Raw genomic sequence first — 15,782 nt, 5'->3', positions numbered from 1 at the left:
AGCCCCAGGGCTCTGGGTTGCTGGAGCTGTAAGTTGTCTGCAACCCTGGATTAGAGGTATTACAGTAGGTGCCCCAGGTTTCTCTGGATCACACCCCTGAGCTGGATGCAGCCAAACCAATTTCAGTATTAGGGAGGGAGGGGCCAGGTCAGAGAGGGGGTCGACTGTGCTGGACCCTCACTGGGGCAGATGGGAACTGAGAGGAAACTTAAGTGCCCAGAGCCTGGGGCAGCAGACCATCAGGAGTCCTGGGAAAGGGAGTGTCGGGAGGCCCAGGAGCCTGCGTGGCTGAGGGAGAAGCAGAGAACACCTTTGTGGGTGGTGTCAGTTTGAGGCTTCTGGAGCCTGCATCTGGCCTTCAGATCCCTGGACATGTCTGCCTCCACCTTGCTCAATCTTGAGGCTCTGCTTCTGAGGATCTTACCATTCTGATGCTGAGAAAAGGAGTGTTCCCTTTTAGGAATTGCTTAAAGTTCCCTTATCTTACCTGTAGGCCACCTATAGGGGGTTTTAAAAGAAAAGTCTTGACTAATAAAAGAAACGTACTCTGGGGGAAATCTCCCCTTTGTTGCTCTTCCGTTCAGTACGTGTCCACTGAGCCTCAGTCCAGGCCCTGAGCTGGGATTCTAGGACAGGCCTTTATGCGCCAGTGTGATTATGAGCAGCCCGGTAGGAGCCAGCTGTGTGTCCGTATGTAAGTCACACGGCCTAGGAGATGGGAAGTCCCTGTGATTGGCCTTTGCCACAAAGTAACTTGCACAGGACAAGGGACTTTGACACAATTTATGTGTGCACAGTGGATTCTCTGCTGTTTCTTACTAGGGTCAGTAGGAAGTACGCATCTTGAGGTGGCAGTTTGAGTAAGTTGGATTTTCACATTCTTGTTTGACCACGCAGCCTGGCTTACTGAAGCCGTCTGGCTGAGGCTTTGACCTCCTTCCCATTTTTTGATTGCCCCAAATCTCTCCTCTGAAGCTTCTCTGAAGCTTCACCTTAACTTAGAGGTGCCATTTTCTCTCTTGGTTTGCAAATGTCTGTAAATATCTCTATATAAATCTGTGCAAAAAGAACACAGAATATCAAAGCTGCAAGGGCTGTAAAGCTTGGGCAGGTGGATACTGCATCTGTGGGCCCAGGGGCTGGCCCAGGAGGGGAAGTGCCTTACCATGGTCACCGAGTGTGCTCTGGGCAGAATGGCTGTTTGAAGCCTGGTCTTTGTAGAGAAGTATCTCTGGAGCATCAGCCCTGCCATCATACCTTGGAGGCCTGTTCTGGCGGTCCCCGTTCTGGGTGCCCTGAGTGTCGAGGTGAATAGGACACCACACTCTTACTTTCCTTGACAAGCTCACAGTTGATGGGGAGCTGGCCATAAAAGCAAGTAAGAGAAGTAGTGTGCTAGGTACTGAGACAGACATCTTCAGGGCTCCACAGGACCCATTGCTCCCAGCTGGTGCCCACCTACTGGAGAAGGGACAAGGCGAGGGGAGGCTGCAGTTGTTGAGGGGAAGGCAAGGGGGCTCCAGCATCGGGAACAAGGGCTCCAAGAGTGGACGCTTTGTGCTCATGGCTGGGATGAGCCCGTAGCCAAGGCTGGAGCAGGGGTGAGGTATGTTCTCCCTCTGCGGGATACAGGAAATGCCCAGTTCCTGGGGATACTGGGCTCTGTTCCCGTCTGTGGCTGCAGAGGGTCTGCACTTTGGGGTTGTAATTCAGGTTGATGTGTAAAGGATTGGGGGAGGCCAGGGACGAAGACTGAATGCCTCTAATGAGAAGCATTTCCTGATGCTGGACTGAGGCTAGAAGCTGGGACTGAAGGGCGATCTGGCTAGGGCCCTCCCCTCCGGGCCTGGTGTCCGGGCCCCTGCCAGGACCAAGATTTAGGGCTTCTCTGGGTGGGCCTCACAGGAGCAGAGAGTAGCCTTAGCAAAGGGAGACCGAGCCTAGCACCTCTCTTGAGATTCCAAGTGGGGTCACTTCCCTTTTCTTTTTCACAGGGGCCAACCAGAGCCCCAGCCTGGCCTTGGGAAAACATCGGGCCTAGGCTGAGGGCTGAGGTTGCCTCTGGAGTGAGGCCATGGGGGCAGGGGCGTCTGGAGACCTGGGGGCTGTCTTAGGGGTGAGACGCCTAGGGTGTGGAGGAGGAGGGGAAGATGGAAGGACGGCTAATGGGAAGCAGGTGGAAGGGCTGCCTGAGTCCCAGCCAGGGGACAGGCTGGCTGGGATGGCCCAGTCAGTGGGAGAACCCGTCAACTCACAGATAATCCTAGGGAACAGGCTCCGAGATGCCCATTCATATTCATTATGTGTGAAGTGGGCGGTTGTAAAGTTAGCTTTCTCTTCATTTAGCTGTCACTAGACAGAAAAATATGAGCTGTGGGCAGATGCCCCTGGATGGGAGCCAGTAGCTGGTCTCTGGCCTCCCTGTGCCCTCCCCAACCAGGGCCTCCCTCCCGCACAGGGCCCGCTCTGGCCTCTGCCTGCCTCTCCTGCCGTTGCTGCATTGATCTCTGACTCAACTTTATTTTCTTTTCTTGCCTGTCTCTTCCCCATTTCTGCTTCCTTGCTTTCACAGATTCTTTCCTCTTCCCTCTTACTAAGCTGTGAGAGAGGGAATCATGGTTTTTCTTGACCATCACTCTGTCTCTGGCACCCAGCACAAGTGAGCACTCAGTATTTCTAGAACAAACTAATCTTTCTCTCTGCATCTCTCTTAACTTTTGTGAGACAAAAAGTCCAAAATTTTGCTGGCCACTCCTTGGGTGAAGAAACTTCTAGTGCAGTTCTCTTAGCCCTGGAATTAGAAGTGTGGGTTTGTACCCCGGTTCATTATTGACCAGCTGGGCGAAGGTGGTTCTGTTCATGAGCAGTAGCTGGGGCTGCCTCTCCTTACTGCCCAGACTCTTCCCTTCCTGATGCACATGGGGCTCGCACCTGGACCTCAGAAGCCAGGCCCTCAAATGAAGGGAAGGGAAGAGAAGGAGGACACTGGTTTCCTCTGGGTGATGCTTGGACCTTGTTGCAGTGACTGTCTTGGCCGGCAAATCTGATCTGATGGATTTGCACTCTCCTTGGGAAGAAGCACGGCCCTGGCCACTGGAATCTTTGTGTGCTTGGGTTTCTCTGGGCCTGGAGGAGGAGGCCCGGGGTCGGGGGAGCTGGGCTGCTAGCTGAGGCTGAGCTGCTCTGAGCAATGTGGTTGTGTTTACTGGGAGGGTGGGAGGGCCAGGCCTGCTTTTTTCCTGCCTTCCAGGAAGATAAGGCAGAAAGCGGGGATGAAGGATAGAATGGGTAATACTCTCAAACCACAAGAAAGAGTCCTGGCTTTCGTCTCTGCCCTACAGCTCAGACATGCTCCTGGGAGTCTGGGAGCAGGGAATGGCCACACCCCCGCTACTCTGGGGTCCCAGCCTAGGGGAGCTCAGAACCCTCGGTGGGTTCCCTGGACTTCCGTTCCATCTCCACTCCAGTGTCCGTTCAGGCACAAGCTTATTTCAGCTCTCTCCCCTTCCCATGCCAAATTTTCCCTTCCAGATGAGCCCAGCAACCCTAGAGCCGGGCTTTTCCCCCTTCCTCCTTGTACCAGCCGAAGCCACAGGGACCCCGCGCAGGTGACAGAGCCAGGCATGGCACACATTGAGGGCTGGCCGCAGGCCCATCTTCCCCTATCCTCTAGGATCCCTGCTTGGACCCCGGGCACAGACCAGCCTTAGAGCAGCCAAGTGCCAAACCCTGAGGATACACAATCATCTGGTATAAAAAATACTGCCACCTTTATTATTATGCTGGGCAGCACATTTTTTTACAAAAGTACCTTTACAGAAGTGGGGTTTGGAATCTGAGGGGTTGAGTCTGTGGAAATGTTTTATTGTTACCAACAGCCAATGAGTAAACCAAGGGAGCCTAAGGTTTCTATGGCATTGCTCTGGCCTGATCTCATGGAAGAGAATCCAAATATTTGGTGGTTTCTGGTGAATTTCTGCCCCTTGGAGGGGGAAGAGGACTCCATAGCATGTTGCAGGAGGGGGCACATGTTGCAGGTCAAGAGTAGAGATGGCTGAGCAGGGGAGAACGGGTACCTTTTACACTGACCTCCAGTTTACAGGCCCTTGTCAGCGCCAGACGCTGGGTGCACGCCCCCTTGTGGTGGGAGGGGGAAGTGAGGCCGGCCCTAGGTTGTCATACAAGACTGGTTTCCCCTAAGAGGCAGGGAGCGCCGCCCAGTTCAACCTGTTTCGTCCTCCCATTTTCCTGCATTCCCTGAATGAAGTGCCAGTTAAGTTGTTTCAGCTGGAGGGATGACAGTTAAACTCAGACAAAGTCTGAAGGAAGCAGGGCAGTATCTTTTTCCCTCTGGCCCAGGGTTTGGGGGAGGGGACCCAGTGTGTGGTAGGAAGAGTCCTACCTGCTTTGAAGCCCCTTTTCTCCTGGGCAGCCTCACCTTATTCTAACAGAAAAGATTCTGTAGCTTGTTTCCTGCGGAAGCCTGAGGGTCCCAGCTGCTCTGCCAGGGCCTCCAGGAACCATCTGGGCCTTGGAGGCAGAGGTGTGTCCTCTCTGGCATCCAGGCCGGGGTGGGGTGGGAGCAGCTGGAAACAGAAACGGGGTTGGGCAGCTCAGTCTGCATGTCCACGTGACAGATCATGTGGTCCAGTTCAGCAGGCTGGGTGGCTCCTTGGACTTCACCCTGAGTGAGATGAGGCTTGGAGACTTATAGTCGCCATCCGGGGAGGGCTCAAAGCTGGGGCCCCCTAGGGCAGGGGAAAAGCCATGGATGGAGTAGATGCCAGGGTGGGCTCCAGGAGAGGCTGGTACCCCCATGAAGCCAGCCACATTCCCATGAGAGTGGGAGTATGGAGACATGCATGGGGAGGGGATGCCCTCTGGAGACATGAGGCAGGGCCCCCTGGGGCTCCCAGACCCTGGACTGGGCCACAGGGAGTTCTGCAGCTGAAAAGAGAGAGAGAAAAAGAAAGCCCGTGAATCAGGAGCCTGGGGGGCCTCCTTACCTAGGGACTCTCTCTTTGCCCTTACGGCTCCAGAAACTTTACAAGAAAACTCCACTTGGTCCAGGTCTAGAATATGCTCCCTCCTGCCCCCCAGCACTTGCAGTGGCATCTCAGAAGGCCCCTGCCATTACATCTCAAAATGAGATTTCCTCTAGTGATTGCTTTGTACCAACTGCTCTGCATACATCATTCATGAGACTGGTAAGAGCCCATTTTGCAGAGGAAGAAGTGATTTACCTACAATCACTTGGAGCCCTAATGCTGCTCCAGGTCTCCCTGGGGCCACAGTTCACACTCTTGCTGGCTTCCCCACGAAATTGTCAGGCCCCAAGTCTGGGTGGGGAGGGGTCTCACCTGGGGATGGCTGTCGGTTCGGGGCAGCATGGAGATGTCATAGGCAGACGTGAAGGGGTTCCGCCCCTCCTGGATCTTCCCATAACGCTCACGCTTCCGCCACTTGGCTCTGCGGTTCTGAAACCAGACCTGGGGGCAGGTTGGGAGAGGTTGAGGGGGTAATAAAGCAGCCCTGAGGCGTGGAGCCCACCAGGGAGAGAGTTGATGGTTGCATCCTCCTGTGGGGCGGTGGGGAGCTGGCTCCAGGCTGGAGGATCTTGAGTTGCAGGAACTTATAAATTCACATCATCCTCAGGGCCAGCGAGGGAGCTGGGATGGGGCCTAAGAGAGGCCCAAGCCCAGAGCGGGTTTATTGGCCCCATAGGCCCTCCCCCGCTCCCCGGGCTGAGTCACTCTCTGGTTCTCCAGCCTGGCTATGTCTGGTATCGTTGGGGTCCGTGGCCTCAGAGGGCCTGGACCAGTACACGTATGTTGGGTGTCTAGCACCCCTGCCTCATCTCTTTCCCAGTGTTCCCACCTTACCGCATCTGAGAAATCTTAAAGATATTTCTGTTTGGGTCCTGCTTCTGCTTAAACTCTCAGTGGTTCCCTGGAGACCTCGGCCTAGAGCCCAGCTCCTTCACAAGGCCCCTTGGCACTGACCCCTGCCCCTCCCCACAGCCTCATCTCCTGTCAGGCAACAACACTCAGTTCTTCTCAATTCTTCTTAGCTGCCTCTCACCCCAGCTCGCCTTTAAAACACTCTGCTCTCTTACTCCTCCTGCCTTTGCCCACGTTTTCCCTGCCTGCGCTACCCATCCCCTCCACACACATACATCTGAGCTGGGCATCCTCCACTGGACTTCCTAAATACGCCAGCGTTGCTCTCATTATACTTACCACATCCCACTACCATTATCTGTTTTGGAATCCGCCTTTCCCATTCATTGGTGAGCTCTTCGAGGGTGGGGTGGCATACCTGTGTGCTGTGCACATATCTGGGGTGGGTTTGTCATCTGGTATGTGCCCTATGTGTATTGGTGCATGTACTGTATATTTCTATCATTTAGTAAACTTTTATGTGTCAGGCTCTAGGCTGGACATTGGCAATATCAAAACCAAACCAAACCCCAAAAATCCTCCTGCTTTCCAGGGATTTAGCTGGGAGCCACAACAAAAGAAGCTGCGAGTGTGTAAAAGTAACCCTACCTGAGTCCCTCACTCCCCACACCGCCTCTCATGCAGGCAGGGTCCCAGAGCAGGCCTGGGGCAAGGCTGAGGAAGGACCCGCAACCGGCTCTCCTTTCCCTACTCTCCCTTCCCTGCCGGAGATGAAAGAGCCTGGAGTTGCTGATCACTTCTCTGGGAATTCTTCCCTGTCACCACCCGCTCTCCCCTCCTCCCTCTGAACCTGCCCCCTGCACTGTCCCGTGTGTGGTCCCCTTATTCCTCCCAATGGGGTGAGGTCTATGGGTGGTGTCATGCGTCTGCCAAGCATCCCTACTCTTGGGCTTCACGGAAGCTTCTAGACTAGGTCTGGGGGGCCTTGTGGCCACGCCTCCATACTTTTAGGGTTGAAAAGGCCTAGAAGAGCAGTGGGGGAAGTGTGCTCCGCTTCCCCAAAGCGGTTGCACCGGGGCAGCTATTCAGGGTCCCCCCACACCCACTAAGGCCTGCTGGGGTGTCTGGATAGGTGACATTTGGACTTCTACGGCTTATGCGGTCTGGGGTTACCTTGAATGCTGGGCCTCTTACCCTGATGGCCCCAGGCCCTGAGGAGCCCTGGGGAACAGTTCTGGAAGTCTGTTTTGGGTTCCACCTGGTAGGAACGTGGAAGCAGGAAGACCCAGCAGAGGAGGGGAAACAGCCCAACTCCCTCTGATCCTATGTTGAATCCAGCTGTAGGGCCTTCTCTGCTAGGCTGCAGCTGGCCTCTTTATAGACTGACTGCTGGTTCCCATATTCTGCCAGAGCTGGTCCCTGCCCCAGTGCCCTCGGAGCCTCTGGAGGGGCCCCACCCAGATTGTGATAAGCGTGAGCTCTGCCCCTACTGAGTCTCCTCTGCCGGGAGAGGGACTGTCCTCTGCTTAGAGGTCACCTCCTCACCTTTCCCAAAAGGCCCAAACCCAACCCTTCTCCCGGTGTCTCTTATTTGGCATCAGGGAGCCTGCTGCATATCAAGCAGGTTCAGAGCAAGGCAGCAGTGACCATCTTCCTCTTGGGCCAGACTCTTACTGAAGCCTCCTTTTCCATCCCCACCTCCTGTCTGCCACCTTCATGTTCTTGCTCACTTCCAGCATCCTTGGACATGGATCCCCTTCCCTTCCTCCTTTCCCAGCATTCCTCCATCCTCCCACCCCATCCACACAGGCTGGGCCCCACCCTAGTGAAGCTGGCAACAGCCCCATCCCGCCCCGGGGCCTGATTTCTGTTGGGGAAGAGTTTGTTGTGGGCAGGGGCTCCCGGACAGGCTCTCCCAACCACAGTCTGGGAGTTGTCAGGACTGAGGTCACTGGTTCAGGATGGCTTTAAGCAGCACCGATCCTGAGACCCCCGGCAGGGACCCTCCCCACTCTGGGCAGCTACCTTGGGAGAAGCCCTGATTCGTGTTTTAACATTTCACGTCTTCCAAAATGCACACATCTGTGATCCTCAAAGATACTCCTTATGTAGGTAGTACTATCATTCCCTTTTCTTAAATTGGGAAACCAAGACAGAGATTCAGTGACATGCCCCCAAGTCACCTGGTCAGCTAGAAGTGGCAGAGTTAGGACTCCCATACAGGTCTTTTGACTCCAGGAGCCTGTCACCCCCATCCCATGCAGGAGCCTCAACTTGGGCCGCAAGCCTGTGGCTGCAGCAGAGCAGGGCGTGGAGGGGAGCCCAGGAGGGCCGACGGAGGCAGGCCGACTCTGTGTGGTGCCAGCGTCCACCTCTCCCAGCCCCTCCGTGGCCCGGCTTATGGTCTGGATGGTTGAGGCAGCCAGAGAGCCCTGTGGCCGGGGTGCCCTCACCTGTACCCGGGCCTCGGTGAGGTCCGTGCGCAGAGCCAGCTGCTCCCGGGCATACACATCAGGGTAGTGGGTTTTCTGGAAGACTTTCTCCAGCTCCTCCAGCTGGAACGTGCTGAAGGTCGTGCGGTTACGGCGCTTCTTGCTCTTGTTCTTGGCCAACTCCATGGAGTCAGGGAGTCCCGGGGACAGAGGGACACGCAGGCTGGCCAGGCAGGGGCCTGGGGAGCCTGGCAAGTTAGAGGGCCCGTCTCGGGGGCCCCCTCGGCAGTCCAAGGGCAGCTGGGGGAAGCTGGCAGCTTTGGAGGCCTTCTCCTCAGCTGCAATGGAAAACACAAAAAGGAGGATGGAAACCGAACCGGGGGGTTTTGTGGGTGGAATAGAGGGAGGGGGAAGAACGTTGACGCTTCAGTCCCCGCCTCCCCCTTCCTTTTTCCTCCCGTCCTCCTGGCAGCCACCCTTCAAGGGAGCCTGGCATTCAGAGGCCTGCCTGCTGAGCCTCCAGCTGGGGAGGGGGCCCTGGGGAGCCATGTGCTCTGTGGTCTGGGTGGATCTGCTGGGGACAGAGTGGGGTTCATTTGGGGGAAGTATTCTGTGGTGGCACGTCCCACAGGGTGTGGAGGTGCCAGGATGGATGCCATGGCAGGGCCTAGCACAGGGGCGGGAAGAGGGGGTGGCCTCCTTGACCCTGACTCTGCAGGCCTTGGCTCCCATGCCCATGCCTCTGCTCCAGGACTGGATAGGGACAGGGATGCTCAGACCACCTTTGGCTGATCTCGCTGGGCCTTATTCTCTGAACCCCAAGTCTCAGGACAATGTCAAATTCCCCTGCCCTGGGGTATGAAAGGCAAGATGGGGCAAAGAAGCTTCAAGGAGGATTGTCAAATTCCTCTGAAAATACTGATGTTTGGGCAAGGACTTAAAGCTCCAGCATTAGAGAGCGGGAGATAGGAGACAGGCTATGATCGGACAAGGATAGGTAGGGGACAGTAGAAACCGGGCACAGTTCCATAGCTCATCATTCTTGTCATTGTCTGCCCCTCCCCTCCCCAGGAGTTTCTGACGGCTCCCCCATTGCCCACGATTAACAAGCAGCCCCACTCTGACGTGCTAGCCCTCACTCAGGAAACTTGATGGAGCTCTACCACGACTGGGGCACGGTGAAAAATAGGTCACCCTGATCACCCCGCCCTCTCCCTCTGGCAAGGACCCCCAGCAGCGTCGCCATGAAATCTCTTCTTAACAGTCCTCTGGGATGGCAGAAGCAGCGCCACAAAGATGCCCCACTGATTCACACAGCCTCTTCCCTGGCCCCAGGCCCATCCCCAGTGGGGGCCTGGCCCCCAGGAGGCCCAGTGAGCTGGCACCAAGAGGCAGTTTCTTTCCCAGGACTTAGTGTTGGGATCACAGCTTGGGGGGTGGGGGGCGGGGTGGGGATAGAACTGGAGAGATGGGCTCTGGGGTTCTGGGTCTGACGAGTCCCTGTCTGCCTGTGGAGGACAAGTTGGGCAAGGTCCCCCCCAGCTGGAAGGTGGTGGGTGACCTCCCAGGACCACCCAGGCCGTGAAATAAGCTACGCTTCATGAGTGTGTCCTGGAGGCCAGGGAGAGTCAGGTAGGGCCTGCCCTCAGGCCAGTGCATAGTGACAGCCCAGACACCAGGCTTCTTTCATAATTCAGGTGGAGCATAGGTGGGGAAAATGCTTCAGTCCCTGACTTCTATTCCTGGGCAACACATTTTGGTTCTGGGGTAGTTCCACCTGGTAGGACCTGAGGAAGGAGGACTCAATGGAAGTTGAACCAAATAATTTTAAATGGTCAGGAAGACCAGGGAGACTGGGAGGGGGAACTGTACACACAGCAGGCCTGAGAGGGAGGGGTCTCGGTATCTTGGATTCAGAGGGAGGGACAGCTGGACTCCAGGCAGAAAAGGGTGAGGGTGGCTCAGGGACGGGGTCAGAGGAGCACTGATGTCACTGCAGAGGGCTCCCCAAAGCTCTGGGGCTTGCTCATCTGCCTCTTGGGCCCTCAGTGACTGTCTCAGTAGGATCTGCCCAGATTGGAAGTGATCAGACCTGGAGGTCTGGGACTTGTCTTCTTGACCTTAAACCACCCAGCTACCAGGGTAAAGGATGAAAATGCAGCAGGCCGTCTCAGAATAGCTATCCAAAAAAAGAGCCAAGCCTGCCGGCCTCTGCTGGCCTCCTGGGACGTGGCCTCCCAGGACTGCCCATTCTGCAGCCCTCTCAGAGGACCACAGAACTTCTTCCCTTTTCATTGCCATTGTCCTGGAACCTCCATCCGCCTGGAGGACTCCAGTGTAAGGGCAGCAATCCCCCACTTTGGAGACAGGGGCATGCCTCATGGAACACCAAGCAGCCTCCTGAGGAGCAAGGCCCAGAAGAGAAAAGAGATGGAGGTGGGCTAAATGAAGGGCAGCGATCAAAGAAAGGCAGAGCAGGAATAGAAGCCAGCAGTTTGAATCTAAGCTTATCAGGGGAAAGGTGCACTGTAAGCCCGGTGCATGTTAAAGATGTGCACAGGCTCTGTACAGGAGTCACTTGCACCTGGTGGGCACACTGGGTGATTAAGAGGGTAGTGCTCCTGTTGGAGATAGGAAGCCTTGGAGCTCAGCACTGGGGTGTCCGTGGCCTGCACAACCGCAGAACCACAGCAGCAGTCTGTTGGGCCTGAAAGACAAGAGTCAGGAGGAGCACCAGCAGAGCTCTGTCCCTGACTCGGCTCTCACACCCCGGGCACTCCCCCACGCGGGGGGCTGCCAGAGCCCCTACTAGCGGCTGCCTCGAAGCCTTGGCAGCTCGGGAGCCGCACGGCTCGGGCTGCCTACCGGGAGCCCCACTGGCCCCATGGATGGCGTCCATCGACGCCGCAGGACCAGCCATCCGGCTTTCAGCTTTCGCGGCAGCCTTGCTCCGCGCGCGCCCTTTCCCAAGCGACCGGCAGAGCTCTCTGAAGCCTGGGCTTCCGCTGCTCCGGCTGAATATCCGAAGCTGGTGTGCACCTACACGCCGTTTGTAAACCCCCAGTGGGGCCTTGGTGCTCTCCCTCGAGGTTCCCAGCCTTGCCCTAGAGGCCTCAGCCGGGGCTAACGGCTGAGGACTCTTCTCGAAGTCCGCGGCCGGCCCGGAGACCGCGGTCAGCCTGGTCATCCGGCTCAGGGCCTCAGCGGCGGCGGCGGGCGCGTTCCGAGATCAAGAAGCCAAGCTAGGGGACAGACCCCGGCAGAGCAGGAAGGAACAGCCAGGCACTTCTCCGTCCCTCTGAGCAGCCACTAGCTGAGGGCGCGAAGATGGCTGGCGCCGCCAGGACGCGACCGCGGTGCAGACCAGGGCTGGGCGCTCTCCGCACAGGGCGGCCAAGGGCTGGAGGGGAGCGCCTTTCCAGGCTCTCGAGCGCGCAATTGCCCGGCCTCGCAAGGATCGCGCAGCAGATGGGCGCAGCTGCGCGCTCACTGGTCTGAACTGGAAACGCTCGGAGCTCGTTATTTTAAAAGCCAAGAAATTAAGCGGGCTACCCCTTTGACCAACATTTCCCACCAAGCAGACCGCGCGGCCCCAGTCCCCGGGGCTGTCCCTCCCTAGCAGCCCATCTCTGCCACAGGGACGCAGGCCACCCGCCCGCCTGCCGAGTTCAGGCCAGGGCACTGGGGAGGCCAGGGCACTGAGGAATCCAGGGGCGGCCGGGGTCTCTACCCAGTCTCGGCTCGCACCCGCCGCGCCTCCTTTTCGTTTGGTCTGTCCCCTGCTCAACTGGAATCGTTAATTTCCTTCTCCCACTTGTTCCCATTTTGCTATTTTCTACTCTTTTAGGATGTCCTTTTTTTTTCTTTCGTATTGTCTGCTGCTTCTCTCTTCCTCCGTTCCCTCCTTCTCCATTTACCCGCTTCGTTCGATCCTCCCCTTGCTTTCTTTTTTTCATTCGTTCATTTATTCCTTTCCGTTCTGCCCAGTTCGCCGACCGCCTTTAGCTCTCCTTCTTTCCTCTCTCGTCTGTTGTTTTGTCCAATTTCCTTTTCCCTCTTTTTGGTGGTGGTTTACACTTTTCGGTTTTCTTTCCACGCATTTCGTTGTGAACACCCTCGCCGTCGCTAGATTCCTCCTCGCCGCTCGTTCTGCTCCAGCGCTCTCCGTAGTTTGCTCGGCGCCGGGGCCGGGGCCGGTCGCGATCCTGGCGGTCCGTGCGGGATCCGTCGCGCCCAGCAGGGACTCGGACCTGCAGGGTGGGTCCTGCCGGACGCGGCGCACCAAGCCAGGCCGGGTACCTGTCCCCGGCGGTGCTCACGGCGCTGCGCGGCCGCCGCCGTCTGTCTGGGATCAGAGGAGCCAGGCCAACTGCTTCTCATTAAGTCCCAACTGTGGTTTTTATCAGGAGAGCCTCTTTCAAAGGGCACAGACACGAAGCTCCGCGGACTCGCTCATTTCCTCCGCTGACCCCCACACACCTCCCAGCCCTCCCCTACACATTCCCACCGCCCCGACTGGGCGAAGGCCCGAGCTGCCTGGACTCTCCGAGGAGGCCCGCGAGGCGCCAGCGAGGCGGAGGCGGGTTGCAGCCGATCTCGGAGGATCCAGCTCTGGGCCTAAGCTGCGGGATGTGGCAGCAAAGATGAGGCGGGCGCGGGCACCGACATTTCCACAGGTCAGCCGGTGCAGCGGGCGGCGGCGGGGTTGCGAACCCGCCCGCCAGGCCCCGTAGTTCAGGCGCGTTCTTGGGAGACGGCGCGGTCCAACTGGCCTTAGTGAATAGGGCACCGGCCCAGGAGCCGGAGGCACCCAGGGGTTAGGCCCGCTCCCGACGGCCCCGCGGTGACGATCCAGTGCGAGGAAGCCAAGACTGCGAGAAGGGCGGCCATCGCCGTGCATAACGACGGGGAGGCCAGGTTAGTCTGGGAAATAAGAACACAGTTATTCCGTATTGAGAACGGCCCCGGCACTGCGGCACTAGCCGCGGCCACTGCGCCGAGCGCCTAAGGCGCAGGCAGCAGCGCCTTTCCCGGGGAGGCCAGGCCGCAGCCCTCGGCTGAGTCCCGGCTTGGCCACCGTAGGTCGGGGCCAGCCCCAGGGCCCTCAGCGGGCGCCAGACACAAAAGCCGCGCTTCTCTCCCCGCATGGGGGCCAAGAGTTAAGTGTGGCGCCCGGGCCCTGGGCCCGGTCCGGGCTTCTGGGTCGGTGTCAGTTCCAGCCCAACTCTGGCCAAGCACGATCTCTCTTTCCCGGTTCCGGCCGCCTTCGGGCCCGAGTGGGCCCCGGGCCGTCGACACTCCACCCTCTCTCGACCTCCCGCCTCCCATTCCCGCCACCAGAGGCACGCGTGGCTCTGCCTCCCGCACTGCGCTGGCTTTCGCCCGGCCGGGACCAGCGCCGGTCCGGCTTCAGAGGGAGCCGTGGCGAAGGGCGAGAGAGGTAAAAAGTTAAGAATAGGCGAGCGGGAGAGGGAAGCGGGGAGGCCCCTGCGGGCCCGGGGATGGAAGACGGAGAGCTGGTAGGGGCTGCGCGCTACGCCCCGCGCCGCGCTTTACCTTCCGCGGGGCCCTCGTAGAAGTGGCCGCCGTTGAGCGCCGGGCTGGGGCCGAGGTCCTGCAGGTACTTGGCGGGCGGCTTGGCCGGCTCCGGGAGGTAGGGCTCCAGGGGCCCGCAGGCCGGAAAGCGGGTCAGCCGCGGGCCGCGGGGTGGCGCGGGATGCAGGTGAGGCGCGGCGGCCGGAGTTCCCTGGGGGCCCGGAGGCTCATCCCCGGCGGCCGCGTAGGGGCGAGGCCCGGGCCCCACGCCGAAAGGCGCGCAGCTCTCCGGGTCCATGCCGGCTCGGGGCGCACAGGCCGCCGGGGGCTCCGGGGCTCGCGCTGCCCGCGCGGCCTGTGAGCGCCCGCCAAGGGGGAGGGACCTGGGCGCGGGGGCGCGGAGCCCCCGGGAGCGGCGCGCGCCGCGGGGGGCGGGGGACAGGGGAGGGGGCCGCACTCTGACTTAATGCTGGAACCATCCACGTCACGTGCGGCCCCGCGCGGGTTAACCCCTCGGAGCCCGGGAGCCCCCTGATTCACTCCAGTCGCGGTATCAGGAGCAGTTGGAGAGGGGGAGGAAACCACCCCCTCTCGAGGGCAGGGTCCCTTTTGTCTGCCCATCTTGGTGAGTCCCTTGTTTAGAGCAGCACCCTTGGCCCTGATATCTGGCCAGGAGGCTCTTGACCCTGGAGGGGTGAGGCAGTTCGGGGGTAGATACCACCTCCACCCACAACAAATACTTTTAGGCCTGGTCTCCTGACATTAGCCTGGGATAATGGCCAGGCAACAGGTAGGGGCTGGGCTGGGACTTTATCTAACTCTCTTTACTGGGAGTTGGAAAAACTTGCCTCCAGCAAAAACACCTCCGTTAGAGATCTCTTGTTTCGGGGAGAGGAGTCATTGGGAGTGTTGTGTGGAAACAGCTCTTATCTGGCAATGGGGGCTGGGAGCTGGGCACGATCATTACTTAGCTGTGGAGCCTTGAACTAGCCACTTAGCGTCCTCATCTGACTGTGGAGGTTGGACAGAGTCAATCCGCATAGTCTTTCTGTATATTCATGGTGGGTTTCAGAAGCAGAGGCAGGGCCACAGCAGACAGGGGGGCTCCCAGAGGCAGCTCAGGACTGAACAGAGTCCAGCAGAGGTTACCTTAGGAGCAGGTGGAGGAACACCTAGAGGGTTTTGTGTTTGAACAGCAGGCAGGGAGTGAATGCCTTTTAGTGGGCAAATGATCTGGAAGTGCCTGGGGAACCACTGGAGAGAGGCTGTCTGAAGTTTAGACCTTGGGGCTCTGCTGCCCCAGGCCTGCCACTTTGGAAGGAGGCCAAGGTAGGAACTCCATCTCCTAAGAGTTGGGTCTCCCTAGCCAAAAGGAAGCAGAGGACTAAAGCAGTAGCTTAGAATTTCCAAAAAGTGAAACAACCTCCACCCTACCTAAGATCTGGGAAGAAATACCCAAGGGCCCTAGGACCCTGCTTACTTCAGTGGATTGAGGAGTCCCTAGGTCTGGTTACACCGATTTTTATTTTCAACGCCTCCAGAGGCTAGCAAGAGGGGTGGGGAGTCAAACATCATTTGTATTTCATTTGAATTCTCAATTTTTAAAGGAATCCAAGGGCCCTGGTGTGAACACCTCCCTCTTCCGCTGGGGGCTTAGAGGGGGTTTCTTGGCTGTCCTCAGCCAGAGTTGGGCTGTAAATCAAGGCCAAACAGGAACCAGAAGCCTTGCATCTCACAAGTAGTCATTAAGCCATTATTAAACGTACCGTAACTTCTCTGAAGCCTTATTGGTTTAAACACCACATTGGAGGCATTGTGGCCATTAGGGCCCCTAATCACAGACTGCAGACTTGGGGTAGTGAGATGGCAGCACCTGGGGCTGCTATTTCCAGCCAACAGGGAGGCTTAGCTTGGA

General features: G+C 58.0%; 1 protein-coding gene and 1 long non-coding RNA gene across 2 annotated transcripts in view; one reads left to right on the top strand and one right to left on the bottom strand.

Annotated features, from left to right (window-relative positions):
* Nucleotides 1–4,426: 4,426 nt before the first annotated feature.
* ALX3 (ALX homeobox 3) lies at nt 4,427–14,165 on the bottom strand (the record flags this gene model as incomplete). The annotated part of the gene is made up of 4 exons (XM_081220065.1): nt 4,427–4,947; nt 5,361–5,489; nt 8,354–8,670; nt 13,889–14,165. The coding sequence occupies 4 exons, from the start codon at nt 14,163–14,165 to the stop codon at nt 4,639–4,641; spliced, it is 1,032 nt and encodes a 343-aa protein (XP_081076191.1). The 3' UTR covers nt 4,427–4,638.
* LOC308607804 overlaps nt 12,864–15,782 on the top strand; it is a 39,169-nt gene continuing 36,250 nt past the window's right edge. The window contains exon 1 of the long non-coding RNA XR_014014050.1: nt 12,864–13,249. This is a non-coding gene — a long non-coding RNA (uncharacterized lncRNA). The remainder of the gene's footprint in view (nt 13,250–15,782) is intronic.

This window comes from Mesoplodon bidens (assembly GCF_964165515.1).
Source record: "Mesoplodon bidens genome assembly, chromosome: 2".
Taxonomy (NCBI): Eukaryota; Metazoa; Chordata; class Mammalia; order Artiodactyla; family Ziphiidae; genus Mesoplodon; species Mesoplodon bidens.
This window is presented reverse-complemented; position numbering and strand designations above follow the sequence as displayed.